This window comes from Coregonus clupeaformis, chromosome 27, assembly GCF_020615455.1.
Source record: "Coregonus clupeaformis isolate EN_2021a chromosome 27, ASM2061545v1, whole genome shotgun sequence".
NCBI lineage: Eukaryota > Metazoa > Chordata > Actinopteri > Salmoniformes > Salmonidae > Coregonus > Coregonus clupeaformis.
The window spans coordinates 40336629-40352238 of NC_059218.1; the positions used below are offsets into that span (position 1 = coordinate 40336629).

At 42.8% G+C, this 15610-nt stretch overlaps 1 protein-coding gene across 3 annotated transcripts; it reads right to left on the bottom strand.

Annotated features, from left to right (window-relative positions):
- Positions 1-5007: 5007 nt before the first annotated feature.
- LOC121542116 (ras-related protein Rab-39B-like) lies at positions 5008-8673 on the bottom strand. Of its 3 annotated transcripts, XM_041851585.1 has the most exons (4): positions 8589-8673; positions 8350-8426; positions 7451-7677; positions 5008-6362 (listed from the first exon to the last, which is right to left on the bottom strand). In XM_041851585.1, exons 3-4 carry the CDS (start codon positions 7663-7665, stop codon positions 5936-5938), a joined length of 642 nt encoding a protein of 213 aa, XP_041707519.1. In that variant the 5' UTR covers positions 7666-7677; positions 8350-8426; positions 8589-8673; the 3' UTR covers positions 5008-5935. The 3 variants fall into 3 exon arrangements, with proteins under 3 accessions (XP_041707519.1, XP_041707521.1, XP_041707520.1); XM_041851587.1 differs by lacking the exon at positions 8350-8426 and having other exon boundaries at positions 8589-8639; XM_041851586.2 differs by having other exon boundaries at positions 8350-8633.
- Between the last annotated feature and the right edge of the window lie 6937 nt (positions 8674-15610).

Below are 15610 nucleotides of genomic sequence, written 5' to 3' on the forward strand. Positions count from 1 at the left end.
GGTGCTGCTTGACCAAAATACAGTGTGCATTGGAGACACTAGGTCAAGGACACAAGGAGGTTGACCAGCAAAATGTGGTCTCTAAATCTGAAGTATATTTGTGCTCAGCTGCAAAGACACAGGAGTTGGTGAGGATAATTGAGTTCTATGGTTTCTTAAAGGAAAATTCCACCCAAAAAGGGATAATAATAATAATAATATGCCATTTAGCAGACGCTTTTATCCAAAGCGACTTACAGTCATGCGTGCATACATTTTTGTGTTTGGGTGGTCCCGGGGATCGAACCCACTACCTTGGCGTTACAAGCGCCGTGCTCTACCAGCTGAGCTACAGAGGACCATATGATGCTAAATGCTTCATACTGACTGTATTTAGAAAATTATATCTTGAAAACTTGATTGCTGACATGCAAAAGGTTTTGGGCCTATATCAACAATGGACTAATGAAACAAATACCACAATAGTTTTTGGGTGGAGTTTTCCTTTTAAGTGAGTTGTTGTAGTACAGTAATAACTAATGTACAGTATGTGTATAGCTGTATTATATTTGTATAATGCTGTATATTATACAAATGGACATTAATTCAAAGGAGATGTTTTATACTTGTGCTTCTTGGCATTCATTTTGAAATTGTTTCTTGAGGGCTTGAAAGAATCTCCAAAAGAAACCAGTGCCTGAAAATACCTCCCGCCTCAAAGATCCCAGTGGCTGGTAAACCAAAACTCATACCAAGCCATAGTACTGATTGATCAGTACTACTCTAAATGCTGTCACATAAACATCAATTATATTTTTTGTCTTCGGTTTTATATACTGTAAATATATGCATGTCATGTATAAATTAGCTGTATTTTTTATGTTGTCTTTTCTAAATAAAATGTTAATTCTATGCCTTTGTTGATTCTCATGGGTAGAGGAAATTATTTTAGTGTTAAAATTAATTAAATACAATTATTTATAAAAATTCATAAGCTTATCAAACCAAGGGAGGGAAAAATCCATATCCATTTCCTCCTCATCTACAGATTCACAACATTTAAATGTTGCAACGGCATTGTATGCCTACCTGAAGGTATTTCATTTGGTTCATGTGATGAATATGACAAATGTTCAGATTCTCCTGGCCTTGCTCTGTGCCCTTTCATAATCAAGGAAGCCCTCACCTTCAAGGTCAGTTTGAGTATTTATTTAATTTAAACAGGTGCAGTGTTTATTCATGGCTTACAACAATAGAATCCCATATGATTTTGCCACCATATATTTGAACTTTACATTTTGTGCCTTGTGAATGTTGCCTTGTAACCATTCACAAGGTCAATTATTTAGTGTGTGCTGCCCTCTTGTGTTTGTATATGGCATTGTACTACTGGAAACTACAAACAGTTGTTTCAAAGAACAATAAGACCGATATTTCACCTGATGTATAAATGTGAAGCATCCGGTTGACGTTTCCGCTCACTACCAAATATGGTGATGAGAGGAAGCCCAGTGGCCGGCTGTAAGAGAAGATGGAGCGTGATGTATTTTGGCCGACATTCTGCTAATTTTCTCATCGATTAAACATTTGATCTCAATACATTTTTCTGTTTCCAAAACTAGAATCTGTTACGAACAGAGTGGATAACATTTTGTAGACTTTACCCTTTGCCAAAGTTGTAAAAAATGGCGTTGTTTAGGAGCGCATGGGCGAATTGAGTTATTGCACATGCACACTTCACAGAGTAGGCGTTTCCTAACGGAAATATGCAAATACATGCTAGAACGCCACCTCCTTGCTTGTTCTGCCCTCTGATTCATTTGCTCCAATTGGAAACGACAGGCTGTGGTCTATCTTGGGTTATTTTCTTATCAAATGTTCACAATTTAATAGGGAGTTCATAGCATCTTTGTAGTACAAATAGATACATCACTTACTTTACATGAATGTAGTCTCCAGTGCTTTAACCTGCAAGTACACTACATGACCAAAAGTATGTGAACACCAGCTCGTCGAACATCTCATTCCAAAATCATGGGCATTAATATGGAGTTGGTCCCCTCTTTGCTGCTATAACAGCCTCCACTCTTCTGGGAAGACTTTCCACTAGATGTTGGAACATTGCTGCGGGGACTTGCTTCCATTCATCCACAAGAGCAGTAGTGAGGTCGGGCTCTGATGTTGGGCGATTAGGCCCGCAGTCAGCGTTCCAATTCATCCCAAAGGTGTTCGATGGGGTTGAGGTCAGGGCTCTGCAGGCCTGTCAAGTTCTTCCACACCGATCTCGACAACCCATTTCTGTATGGACCTCGCTTTGTGCACAGGGGCATTGTCATGCTGAAACAGCAAAGGGCCTTACCCAAACTGTTGCCACAAAGTTGGAAGCACAGAATCGTCTAGAATGTCATTGTATGCTGTAGCATTAAGATTTCCCTTCACTGGAACTAAGGGGCCTAGCCCGAACCATGAAAAACAGCCCCAGACCATTTTCCTTCTCCACCAAACTTTACAGTTGGCACTATGCATTGGGGCAGGTAGCGTTCTCCTGGCATCCGCCAATCCCAGATTCGTCCATCGGACTGCCAGATGGTGAAGCGTGATTAATCACTCCAGAGTCCAATGGTGGCGAGCTTTACACCACTCCAGCCAACGCTTGGCATTGCACATGGTGATCTTAGGCTTGTATGCGGCTCCTCTGCCATGGAATCCCATTTCATGAAGCTCCCGACAAAGTTTTTGTGGTGACGTTGCTTCCAAAGGCAGTTTGGAACTCTGTAGTGAGTGTTGCAACCGAGGACAGAGAATTCAGCACTCGGCGGTCCCATTCTGTGAGCTTGTGTGGCCTACCACTTTGCGGCTGAGCCGTTGTTGCTTCTAGACGTTTCCACTTCACAATAACAGCTCTTACAGTTGACCGGGGCAGCTCTAGCACGGCAGAAATTTGACGAACTGACTTGTTGGAAAGGTGGCATCCTATGACGGTGCCATGTTTTAAGTCACTGAGCTCTTCAGTAAGGCCATTCTACTGCCAATGTTATGTCTATGGAGATTGCATGGCTGTGTGCTTGATTTTATACACCTGTCAGCAACGGGTGTGGCTGAAATAACCGAATCCGCTAATTTGAAGGGGTGTCACATACTTTTGCATATAGAGTGTACATCCAGTTTAACCTCTGGAATATCCATTTCTTTCAACTGCTTGTTGAATAACCAATGTTTTTCCAGACTGGGGGAATATCTAAGTAATTGTGGTATGCGTGTGCATACAGAGACAGCTAACAGTGAGCACATGCATTTTGAATGGGCATCATAGAACACTGGAATATTGACCATGCCTTTGCTGAGATCAAATTTGTATTCCTTACAAGCATATGAGACATCAAACCTGCCCTTGTGCTATGCACTCCAAACTTATACACCGCTAAAGAAACATGGTCTGTTTTAAGTTTAAGTTAAAAAAAAGAAAGAAATTACATTTACAAGTCACAATTTAATTGGAATACATCTTAGCTCTGACTAGATTTATGAAGACATGATTCATAGCCATTTCAAAGCTCTGCATGACATTGCGCAGGTAAGCACCAACGCTCAGAGCCTCAGTCTCAGCAGAGAACATGAAATATGAAGAGAAAGTCTGTCTGTTCTCTTCCCATTCCTATATCACAGTCAGTCAATGGTTTAGAATGAAAAACAAAGTTTGTTTAGCGCCAGTGCTGTGAATTCAGCAGCTGGTCTGGTACCTGGCCTAGCAGAGAATACAGTCAGGAGTCCATTCAACAACATAGTGTACTGGTTTGGGTGGGAAGCACAGGAGGCTGCTGAGGGGAGGACAGCTCATAATAAATGGCTGGAATGGAGTGAATGGAATGGTATGAACCAGATGGAAAATGTTTGATTTGTCCGATACCATTCCAATTATTCCATTCCAGCCAATTCTATAAGCCCAACCTCCCCAATTAAGGTGCCACCTCCCCAATTAAGGTGCCACCAGCCGCCTCTGGTGGGGAGGGTATTCACCTGTGTCTGGCACATGGAGGCTCAATACGCATGTACAATATGTAGGTACCGGATGTCTCTATAAAGGCTGTGGACTTCCCCAGGGATCTCTCTCCTTTCATAATCAGAGGGTGTGACTTCAGTGAAAGAGGGGGAAACCAAACTATCTTATTACCATGAACAGAGCAACACTCCAGTTGCTGTCTGATACAGTGCATTCGGAAAGTATTCAGACCCCTTGACTTTTTCCACATTTTGTTACGTTACAACTTTATTCTAAAATTGATTCAATTGTTTTTTTCCCTCATCAATCTACACACAATACCCCATAATGACAAAGCAAAAACAGGTTTAGAAATTTTAGCAAATGTATTAAAAATAAAAAGCTGAAATATGACATTAACATAAGTATTCAGCCTCGAGTCTTCTTGGGTATGATGCTACAAGCTGTAACGTAACAAAATGTGGAAAAAGTCAAGGGGTCTGAATACTTTCTGAATGCACTGTCTCTCCTACAAATGTTGAAAATTATGGAATTTCCCATTTCTATCACGCCATTATGACATTTCATGTTCTATAAATTAATTCATCCAGAACACCCTGGCTATTTACAAATGGATGAAATACAACTATACACGTGCAGTATTGAACAACCCTCTTGTTCAACACATTGTGAGGGTTGAAGGAGAGTAAAATCCAGGTCAATTAATACATGTTGTAGCTTTCCTTTCGAGCAAATTGTTAATTTCCTGCTGCATAGATACTTTGAACCTAGAAGGCTCTTTAAATTGCTCTCAGATATGGTCTGCTTGCATTAACATTGTATTGGGGATCATGCATAAATAGGGACATGGGCCTGGCAGCAAAGGGGATCATAGCTAAAACCCAACATTTACAATGAGGAGGGTGGAAACTGGCATTGAGAAAAAAATACATTTTAGAGGTACTAAGGGTTGTGGTTGGAAGTCATAATGGTTAGATAAAGCACATGGCTGAGTCCAATAGGCTGGGAAGAAATATAGGACACGTGCAGAATGTTGCTTAGGATCATGTTGAAACTACAAGCATATGACCATACAGTTATTAATAAACTAAAGAAAAAACTACTCTAGTACAGCTGACCCCATTTAAAACTTGGTGTTCACAACATCAGGAGGCGTTATCGTTGTGTAGATGTCAATGTTTAAGGGGTGGGCTTACTATTAAAGCCAATGGAGTATATAAAACATATTTTTCATGGGACACATTCTCTAACGATTATGGTGGATGGCCAGGGTAGGTAAAAGAGGTGATATCTTATACAGTACCTTGTGTCACCAACTGTACATTTAATATGAGCAACGATAACACTCAACTGTACAAGTTCCCTGTTGATACTCATGTAGAACTGATTCAGTCAACACAAGCTTTGGTTCCATCTGTGATCAAAAGGATGACGGCAATAAACTATAGTGTTCTTGGTTGTTCATGTGTCTGGTGGCGCCATCAGTCTCGCACCAAAAGCAGAGGAGGCATTGCACACAGCCAGTACTATAACACATGCTTTCCTCTGTGCACTGGTTCTTTCCATAGACAGGGTGGAATAAGCCGAGCTAGATTTGGTGTTTCCCCTTGTATTGAACACCAGCCCCTCCCCCAGATGTTGTGTGAGCTCTCCAGACTACAGAACAGATGTGTAAAGTTGAGGTGTGTTCCTTCTGTGGGTCACAAGATGAAGCATAAATACAGGCCATTTCTTCTCTTACAAGTGCATGTAACATGTAAGACAGACGCGAGGAAGGTTACTGTGGAAAATAGCTGTATCCATGTTTTATTCAGTGCACAAATGGCCTTCCAGTAGTCAGGATTGGAGTGAGAGAGCTACATGTGTGACCTGTGACAAGATTGGGAGCTAGTGGGACATAATGTTACAGGACTGCATGGGCTGGGAAGGCTGAAGCCAACTAGATAGACAGGCTAATCAGCAGAAGCACCGGCGGTCGCTCTTGGTGACCTCTTCTGAGGAGTGCACCACATTGGGCACCAAGCCACTCTTCACTCCCTCCCAGCCTTCCTGGATGTTGATGTCACCGTTCTTCACAAGCTCGAAGATGTCCCGCGTTAGCTCAGTGAAGGCCTTTTCCACGTTGATGGCGTCGCGAGCCGATGTCTCCACGTAGCGCATCCCATAGGCACCTGCCAGCTTCTCCGCCTCCTGCTGGCTCACCTGCCTCTGGGGCTCCAGGTCGCACTTGTGGCCCACCAACAGGAAGACGATGCTGTGAGGCTGGACGTGACTGCGGGCCTCCTCCAGCCACTCATGCACATTCTGGAAGGAGCGACGGTTGGTGATGTCGAACAGCAGCAGCCCCCCAACAGAGTTACGGTAGTAAGCCCTGGTTATAGACCTACAGAGGGTGAGAGGACAAGCAAAGAAGAGGGACAGAATTGAGAGAAATAGTAAATACACTGAACAAAAATATAAATGCAACATGTAAAGTCTTGGTCCCATGTTTAATGAGCTGAAATACAAAATCCCAGACATTTTCCATATGCACAAAATGCTTATTTCTCTCAAATGTTGTGCACAAATTTGGTTACATCCCTGTTTGTAAGCATTTCTCCTTTGCCAAAATAATCCATCCACCTGACAGGTGTAGCATATCAAGAAGCTGATTAAACAGCATGATCATTACACAGGTGCACCTTGTGATGGGGACAATAAAGGGCCACTCTAAAATGTGCAGTTTTATCACACGACACACAGTGCCACAGATGTCTCAAGTTTTGAGGGAGTGTGCAGTTGGCATGCTGACTGCAGGAATGTCCACCAGAGCTGTTGCCAGATAATGTAATGTTCATTTATCTACCATAAGTCGCCTCCAACATTGTTTTAGAGAATTTGGCAGCACGTCCAACCTGCCTCACAATCGCAGACCACGTGTATGGCGTCATGTGGGCGAGCGGTTTGCTGATGTCAACGTTGTGAACAGAGTGGTGGCGGTTGTGTTATGGTATGTGCAGGCATAAGCTACGGACAACAAACACAAATGCATTTTATCAATGGCAATTTGAATGCACAGAAAAACTGTGACAAGATCCTGAGGCCCATTGTGAGGCCCATTTATTTTAAGGTATCTGTGACCAACAGATGCATATCTGTATTCCCAGTCATGTGAAATCCATAGATTAGGGCCTAATTTATTTATTTCATTTGACAGATTTCCTAATATGAACTGTAACTCAGTAAAATCTTAGAAATTGTTATTTTATTCAGTATATAAGTATGGAGAAGCAGGGAAAGGGGAAAACCAGAGGATGTGACATGGAGAAGTGGTGAGGTTCAACATCAAGAAAATGAAAGGGTATGAGACGAATGATAGATAAACTAATATACTGTCATAACAATAATTACAGGTGACTATAAAACATTTCACACAATTTGTGGTCTTTACAATGGAAGATTAAAATATATATATATATGTAAAAGCGTCACCTGAATCGCTCTTGTCCGGCTGTGTCCCAGATTTGAAGTTTTATGCGTTTTCCTGGCTCTATCTCCACAAGGCGTGAGAAGAAGTCTACCCCGACTGTGGGGTCTGACACATGCGCAAAGCGTCCCTCTGTGAATCGCCGGATCAGGCATGATTTTCCTACTGTCGAGTCCCCAATGACGATGAGTCGAAACTGATACAGCCATATCGCTTCCATCTCTCATAGAATCTATGGGGGAAAATATATACATTTGACGATTAGTAATCAAGCAACTTGACACTTATTTTGACCCCAAGGGTAGGCTATCCAATCCACTATCAGTGTTATCCTTCGGCCTATTTTTGACAAACGTAGTACTGTGTGTTAGGCCTGCCTATTTTTAAGAGGCCTATTTGTGAGGATGTGTACGCGAATGGCGCACAACATCCAAAACCGACTTGATTGTTAGGCCTACTTTAAAAGTCCAACGCACGGTCTAATTGCATCTTCTTGAAAAACTGTTATCTGCCTGCCCTACATTATCATGAGGTAAGGGCCTCCTCTTTCCAGGTAAATGCACAGACAGCTCTTGCAAAATAACACTCGCATATTCAGCGAACATGTGGATGTTAACATGTGGATACACCGTTGTTGCATAGCAAAGCCGATCAAGTGCAATAATAACATGTGTTGACAATTTGTTTTTCTTCTTAAAAACAACATTAAAATGGCATATTTTTATGGACAAACAATAGGCTAGTTCTGGGCTACATAAATCTGAACGAGTCTTATAATAACATTTAAAACACATTTAACTGATTTTCTTTCCGCCCTTCATAGACAATAGTATTTATCTAAAATCGTGTTACAACGGTCTTTTCTATGGCGATGGCATATTAATCCAAATGTATGTGCAATTACCTTGTTAGATGAGCGATCAACGCCTGGCAATAGCAAACCCCATGATCTTGAGAAATCTCGTATATCGAAGATGTACTCTGAAAGTGATCCCAGGAGACCTAGTCAAACACTGTTTTATCCCAAGCAGTTATCCGCAAATAGGCCTTGTCCTAGTATCCTTTTGTATTATTTTATTCTACAATGGGATCTGTTACTGTGCTGGCGAGTTTGATGTAAAATAGGCTAATGGCCGTACTTACAACTTGTCGATGGTTTCATGTCATGGTAATCCGCTGATGAAATGGAAGTAACAACAGCATCACATATCATTCCTCATCAGCACCATTACCGTAAGAACCCAGACAGCAACGCAATATAAAATGTGTCTGCCTCTCAACAGAGGGCGCTACACTGGATGCTACAAAAGGGCATTTAAATGGAGGCCTATAAAGAAGAATGGAGACTACTCTGTAGCCATCTGAACGATCAAAATAACTAGGGTGTGAATCATGCTCTGAGGTAGACCTACAGTAGGCTGCAGGAAACAAGAGAATGGGTGTGGCTTGGCAGTTTTTTTTTTATTTTTATTTTTTTAATCATGACATTCGACATCGGGTAGCAAGCACACTGGTCTCGAGGCGACTGGAGGGACATAAACTCATTGCGGAGGTGTTGTAGACCTATAACAAATATATATATACATTGATTCGCATTTTAATGAGGGAAATAAGTATTTGACCCCTCTGCAAAACATGACTTAGTATTCATTGTAACACAAGTGGTCTACCCTGCAAGCAATTCAAGACAATATTATTATTATGGTGGGGATTATAATACTGTTTTAAATAGCTCAATGGACCGTAAAGGAAATCACACCACAAACAATCACCCACATGTTCTTAAGGAAATTGTGAATGTCATGGACACATTAGAACTAGTAGATATATGGAGGCTTAAATATCCTGATCTAGTGAGATATACATGTCGGAGACTCAATCAAGTTAGTCGTCTTGACTTCTTTCTTATCTCATTCTCGTTGAACGGCAAGCCAGACAAAATTAAACGGGTCTATTTATATAATGAATATGAATTCGGAGGACAGAAATTATTAAATATTAAAGCATTAGATCTATCACTAAAAGCTTCAGTCATACAAAAGTTATACTTAAATCCGAACTGGTTCTCTAGCAAATTAGTAAGATTGTCTCACCCAATGTTCAAGAATGGCCTTTTTCCCTTTATTCAGATTACAACCACTCACTTTCAGTTATTTGAAAAGGAAATCATCTCCCAAATATCACTATTTCAAAAACAAGCCATAGAAAGTTGGTTGCAATTTCAATTTAATCCTCCAGAAACGATAGAACAAATAATGCAACAAATATTGTGGTTAAACACAAATATACTAATTGACAAAAAAACTTTTTTTTTGACAAAATGTTTAAAAAATGTATAATCTTCGTAAATGATATCATCGGTAGGACTGGTGGAGTTATGTCGCACATGCAGCTAACAAAAACATATGGAAATGTCTGCTCTACCCAAAATTACAACCAAATAATTGCAGCCTTACCGCAAAAGTGGAAGAGGAAAGTGGAAGGGGGAGAAAGTAAGGAACTTGTCTGTCGGCCTTGCATTAAAGAACATAATTGGTTAAGGAAAACTGTGATAAATAAAAAAAAGTATATCAGTTTCATTTAAGGACCAAAGGATTGACAGCCGTCCCATACAGATTGCAAAATAGTTGGGAAGAGATTTTTGACGTACCGATCCTATGGCATAGTGTTTATGAACTGATACGCAAAACGACACCGGATTCAAAACTTAGAATCTTTCAATTAAAATTATTATATAACATTCTTGCTACCAATAGAATGTTATTTAAATGGGGGATACAATCTTCCCAGCTCTGCAGATTTTGCTGTGAAGAGACAGAATCATTAGATCATTTGTTTTGGTTCTGTCCATTTGTAGCTTGTTTTTGGACACAGGTCCAGGAATGGCTAAAGGATTGCAATATTTACCTGGAGCTAACCTTGCAGATAGCATTACTGGGTGATCTGAAAAGTCATAGTCAATCGATCAATAACATAATAATACTTTTAGCAAAAATGTTTATTTTCAATTCACAATCTGTAGAAACAATGAGAATAGAAAGGTTCAGAACTTTTGTAAGACATCACAGTACAGTTGAAATATATATGGCAAATAGAAATCCTATATGGATGGTGTTAAAAGATAGATGGGAGGTGTTGAATGGAATTGAAGGATGGGACTAATAACAACTAACAACAAACAATAACAAGATAACTAATAATGTAAGCATACTGTGTCCATAATAAGTATATAGGTTGTAGGTTGGGAGCTTTTGTGAAAGAGCACAGTTAGAAAGATATGGCATATAGAAGCAAACCGGATGGACATCATGAAAATGATCGGAGAGGTTGAGAGTAGAAGAAGTTCAGGAGAAAAAACTAACAAAATATAATTATTGTAAAATTGACTGTGTCCATAAAATGTAGATAGTAAGTATAAGCTGGAAGTAGAGGCCTAAGCATTATTGTTCACTAGTTTACTCCAAGTAGGGAAAGGGTGGCAGGGTTGGAAAGTAATAAAGGGGAATGTATATATTTTTTTAAAGGATATGTATCTGTATGTATGTATGTATGTATGTATGTATGTATGTATGTATGTATGTATGTATGTATGTATGTATGTATGTATGTGGGTATGTATGTGTGTATGTATATATTATATATATGTATATATATATTTATATATGTATATGTATATACAGTGGGGGAAAAAAGTATTTAGTCAGCCACCAATTGTGCAAGTTCTCCCACTTAAAAAGATGAGAGAGGCCTGTAATTTTCATCATAGGTACACGTCAACTATGACAGACAAATTGAGAATTTTTTTCTCCAGAAAATCACATTGTAGGATTTTTAATGAATTTATTTGCAAATTATGGTGGAATATAAGTATTTGGTCACCTACAAACAAGCAAGATTTCTGGCTCTCACAGACCTGTAACTTCTTCTTTAAGAGGCTCCTCTGTCCTCCACTCATTACCTGTATTAATGGCACCTGTTTGAACTTGTTATCAGTATAAAAGACACCTGTCCACAACCTCAAACAGTCACACTCCAAACTCCACTATGGCCAAGACCAAAGAGCTGTCAAAGGACACCAGAAACAAAATTGTAGACCTGCACCAGGCTGGGTAGACTGAATCTGCAATAGGTAAGCAGCTTGGTTTGAAGAAATCAACTGTGGGAGCAATTATTAGGAAATGGAAGACATACAAGACCACTGATAATCTCCCTCGATCTGGGGCTCCACGCAAGATCTCACCCCGTGGGGTCAAAATGATCACAAGAACGGTGAGCAAAAATCCCAGAACCACACGGGGGGACCTAGTGAATGACCTGCAGAGAGCTGGGACCAAAGTAACAAAGCCTACCATCAGTAACACACTACGCCGCCAGGGACTCAAATCCTGCAGTGCCAGACGTGTCCCCCTGCTTAAGCCAGTACATGTCCAGGCCCGTCTGAAGTTTGCTAGAGTGCATTTGGATGATCCAGAAGAGGATTGGGAGAATGTCATATGGTCAGCTGAAACCAAAATATAACTTTTTGGTAAAAACTCAACTCGTCGTGTTTGGAGGACAAAGAATGCTGAGTTGCATCCAAAGAACACCATACCTACTGTGAAGCATGGGGGTGGAAACATCATGCTTTGGGGCTGTTTTTCTTGAAGCATTTCAAGGTCCTGGAGTGGCCTAGCCAGTCTCCAGATCTCAACCCCATAGAAAATCTTTGGAGGGAGTTGAAAGTCCGTGTTGCCCAGCGACAGCCCCAAAACATCACTGCTCTAGAGGAGATCTGCATGGAGGAATGGGCCAAAATACCAGCAACAGTGTGTGAAAACCTTGTGAAGACTTACAGAAAACGTTTGACCTGTGTCATTGCCAACAAAGGGTATATAACAAAGTATTGAGAAACTTTTGTTATTGACCAAATACTTATTTTCCACCATAATTTGCAAAGAAATTCATAAAAAATCCTACAATGTGATTTTCTGGAGAAAAAAAATCTCATTTTGTCTGTCATAGTTGACGTGTACCTATGATGAAAATTACAGGCCTCTCATCTTTTTAAGTGGGAGAACTTGCACAATTGGTGGCTGACTAAATACGTTTTTTCCCCCACTGTATATATATATATATATATATATATATATATATATATATAACATGGGGGATTGGAAGTGATGCAGACAATTACATTGATGGAAGTTACAATCTATCTGCAATATTAAGCTAATCTACCCCCCCAAAAAATAAAAAATAAAAAAAATGTATGGAATATGTGTCTTGTCTATTTGTTTAATAGGATCCCCGTTTGCAGAGGCAGCAGCTATTCTTCCTGGGGTCCACAAAACACATGACAAGTAACAAAACACTGAAAGACAAGGACAGGGCTCAGCTGGTCTCATGCTCATTAGAGTGTTCTCTCTCTCTCTCTCTCTCTCTCTCTCTCTCTCTCTCTCTCTCTCTCTCTCTCTCTCTCTCTCTCTCTCTCTCTCTCTCTCTCTCTCTCTCTTTCTTTATCTCCGTCTCTCTCTCTCTCTCTTTATCTCCGTCTCTCTCTCTCTCTCTTTATCTCCGTCTCTCTCTCTCTCTCTTTATCTCCGTCTCTCTCTCTCTCTCTCTCTTTATCTCCGTCTCTCTCTCTCTCTTTATCTCCGTCTCTCTCTCTCTCTTTATCTCCGTCTCTCTCTCTCTCTCTTTATCTCTGTCTCTCTCTCTCTCTTGATCTCCGTCTCTCTCTCTCTCTCTCTTTATCTCTCTCTCTCTCTCTCTCTCTCTCTCTCTCTCTCTCTCTCAAAAACCGACATTCTCTGCTGTTTTTGGAATGTGCCAAATCATAATGCAATATAATTACATTATAAGTACATATAATTACAGTATACACTAGATCAGTGCTGTATGCCTGTCTGACCCTGATGTGTGCTGTTCATGTACACTACCGGTCAAAAGTTTTAGAACACCTACTCCTTCAAGTGTTTTTCTTTATTTTTTAAAACTATTTTCTACATTGTAGAATAATAGTGAAGACATCAAAACTATGAAATAACACATATGGAATCATGTAGTAACCAAAAAAGTGTTTGTGACACTCTGGCTCCATGGACTTTGATTATTGAGCCAGGGTTGTTCATTTTCTTTGTTTGGGTGTATTTCTATGTTGGGTATTCTAGTTGTTCATTTCTATGTTTGGTGATTAGTCATATGACTCCCAATCGGAGGTAACGAGTGTCAGCTGTCGGCTCATTATCTCTGATTGGGAGCCATATTTAAACTGTGTGGTTTCTCCTTGGTTTTGTGGGTTTTTGTTCCTTTTGGTCAGTGTACCGTGGACTTCATTGAGTCGTCTTTTGTTTGTAGTCCGATAACGTTTATTTAATAAAGTCATGTTTCTTGGACACGCTGCGCCTTGGTCATACTTGGACGACATAGACCCGCGTGACAGAAAAACCCACCATAAAAGGACCAAGCGGCGTGTCAAGCGGCAACAGGATCCACCTACACAGGATTTATATCCACCCATAAAGGATTCATGGACATGGGAGGAGATTCTGGATGGTAAGGGGCCTTGGGCACAACCGGGAGAATATCGCCGTCCTCGTGAAGAGCTGGAGGCAGCTAAAGCCGAGAGGCGGCGATATGAGGAGGCAGCACGGAGGCAAGACTGGAAGCCTGTGGGTACTACCCAAGAATTTCTTGGGGGGGGGGCTAAGAGGGAGTGTGGCGAAGTCAGGTAGGAGACCTGCGCCTACTCCCTGGACTGACCGTGGAGAGCGAGAGTACGGGCAGACACCGTGTTACGCAGTTGAGCGCATGGTGTCTCCTGTACGCAGGCATAGCCCGGTTCGGTACAGTCCAGCTCCACGTATCGGCCGGGCTAGATTGAGTGTTGAGCCGGATGTCATGAAGCCGGTCCCACGCAGCTGGTCACCAGTGCGTCTCCTCGGGCCGGGCGTACATGGCACCAGCCTTGCGCATGGTGTTCCCGGTTCGCCCACATAGGCCGGTGCGGGTTATTACACCTCCCCGTACTGGTCGGGCGACGGGGAGCATCAACCCAGGGAAGGTTGGGCAGGCTCAGTGCTCAAGGGAGCCAGTACGGCTGCACGGTCCGGTATTTCCGGTACCACCTCCTCGCTCCAGCCCAGTACCACCAGTGCCTACACCACGCACCAAGCCTCCTGTGTGTTCCCCGAGTCCTGTGCGTCCTGTTGCTGCTCTCCGCACTAGGCGTTATGTGAGTCCCCAGGGTCCAGCATGCCCTGTTCCGGCTCTCCGCACTAGGCGTTATGTGAGTCCCCAGGGTCCAGCATGCCCTGTTCCGGCTCTCCGCACTAGGCCTTATGTGCGTCCCCAGGGTCCAGCATGCCCTGTTCCTTCTCCCCGCACTAGGCGTTATGTGAGTCCCCAGGGTCCAGCATGCCCTGTTCCGGCTCTCCGCACTAGGCGTTATGTGAGTCCCCAGGGTCCAGCATGCCCTGTTCCGGCTCTCCGCACTAGGCGTTATGTGCGTTCCCAGGGTCCAGCATGCCCTGTTGCTTCTCTCCGCACTAGCCCTGAGATGCGTGTCCTCAGCCCGGTACCTCCAGTTCCGGCACCACGCATCAGGCCTACGGTGTGTCCCCAGGGTCCAGCATGCCCTGTTGCTTCTCCCCGCACTAGCCCTGAGATGCGTGTCCTCAGCCCGGTACCTCCTGTTCCGGCACCACGCACCAGGCCTACGATGCGCCTCAGACGGCCAGAGTCTGCCGTCTGCCCAACGGGGCCTGAACTGTCCGTCTGCCCAACGCCGTCTGAACTGCCCGTCTGCCCAACGGCGCCTGAACTGCCCGTCTGCCCAACGCCGTCTGAACTGCCCGTCTGCCAAGCGCCGCAGGAACTGCCCGTCTGTACTGAGCCTGCAAAGCCGCCCGTCTGCCATGAGCCTTCAGAGCCGTCCGCCAGACCGGAGCCGCTAGAGCTCTCCGCCAGACAGGAGCAGCCAGAGCCTTCCGCCAGACAGGAGCAGCCAGAGCCTTCCGCCAGACAGGATCAGCCAGAGCCTTCCGCCAGACAGGATCAGCCAGAGCCTTCCGCCAGACAGGATCAGCCAGAGCCTTCCGCCAGACAGGATCAGCCAGAGCCTTCCGCCAGACAGGATCAGCCAGAGCCTTCCGCCAGACAGGATCAGCCAGAGCCTTCCGCCAGAC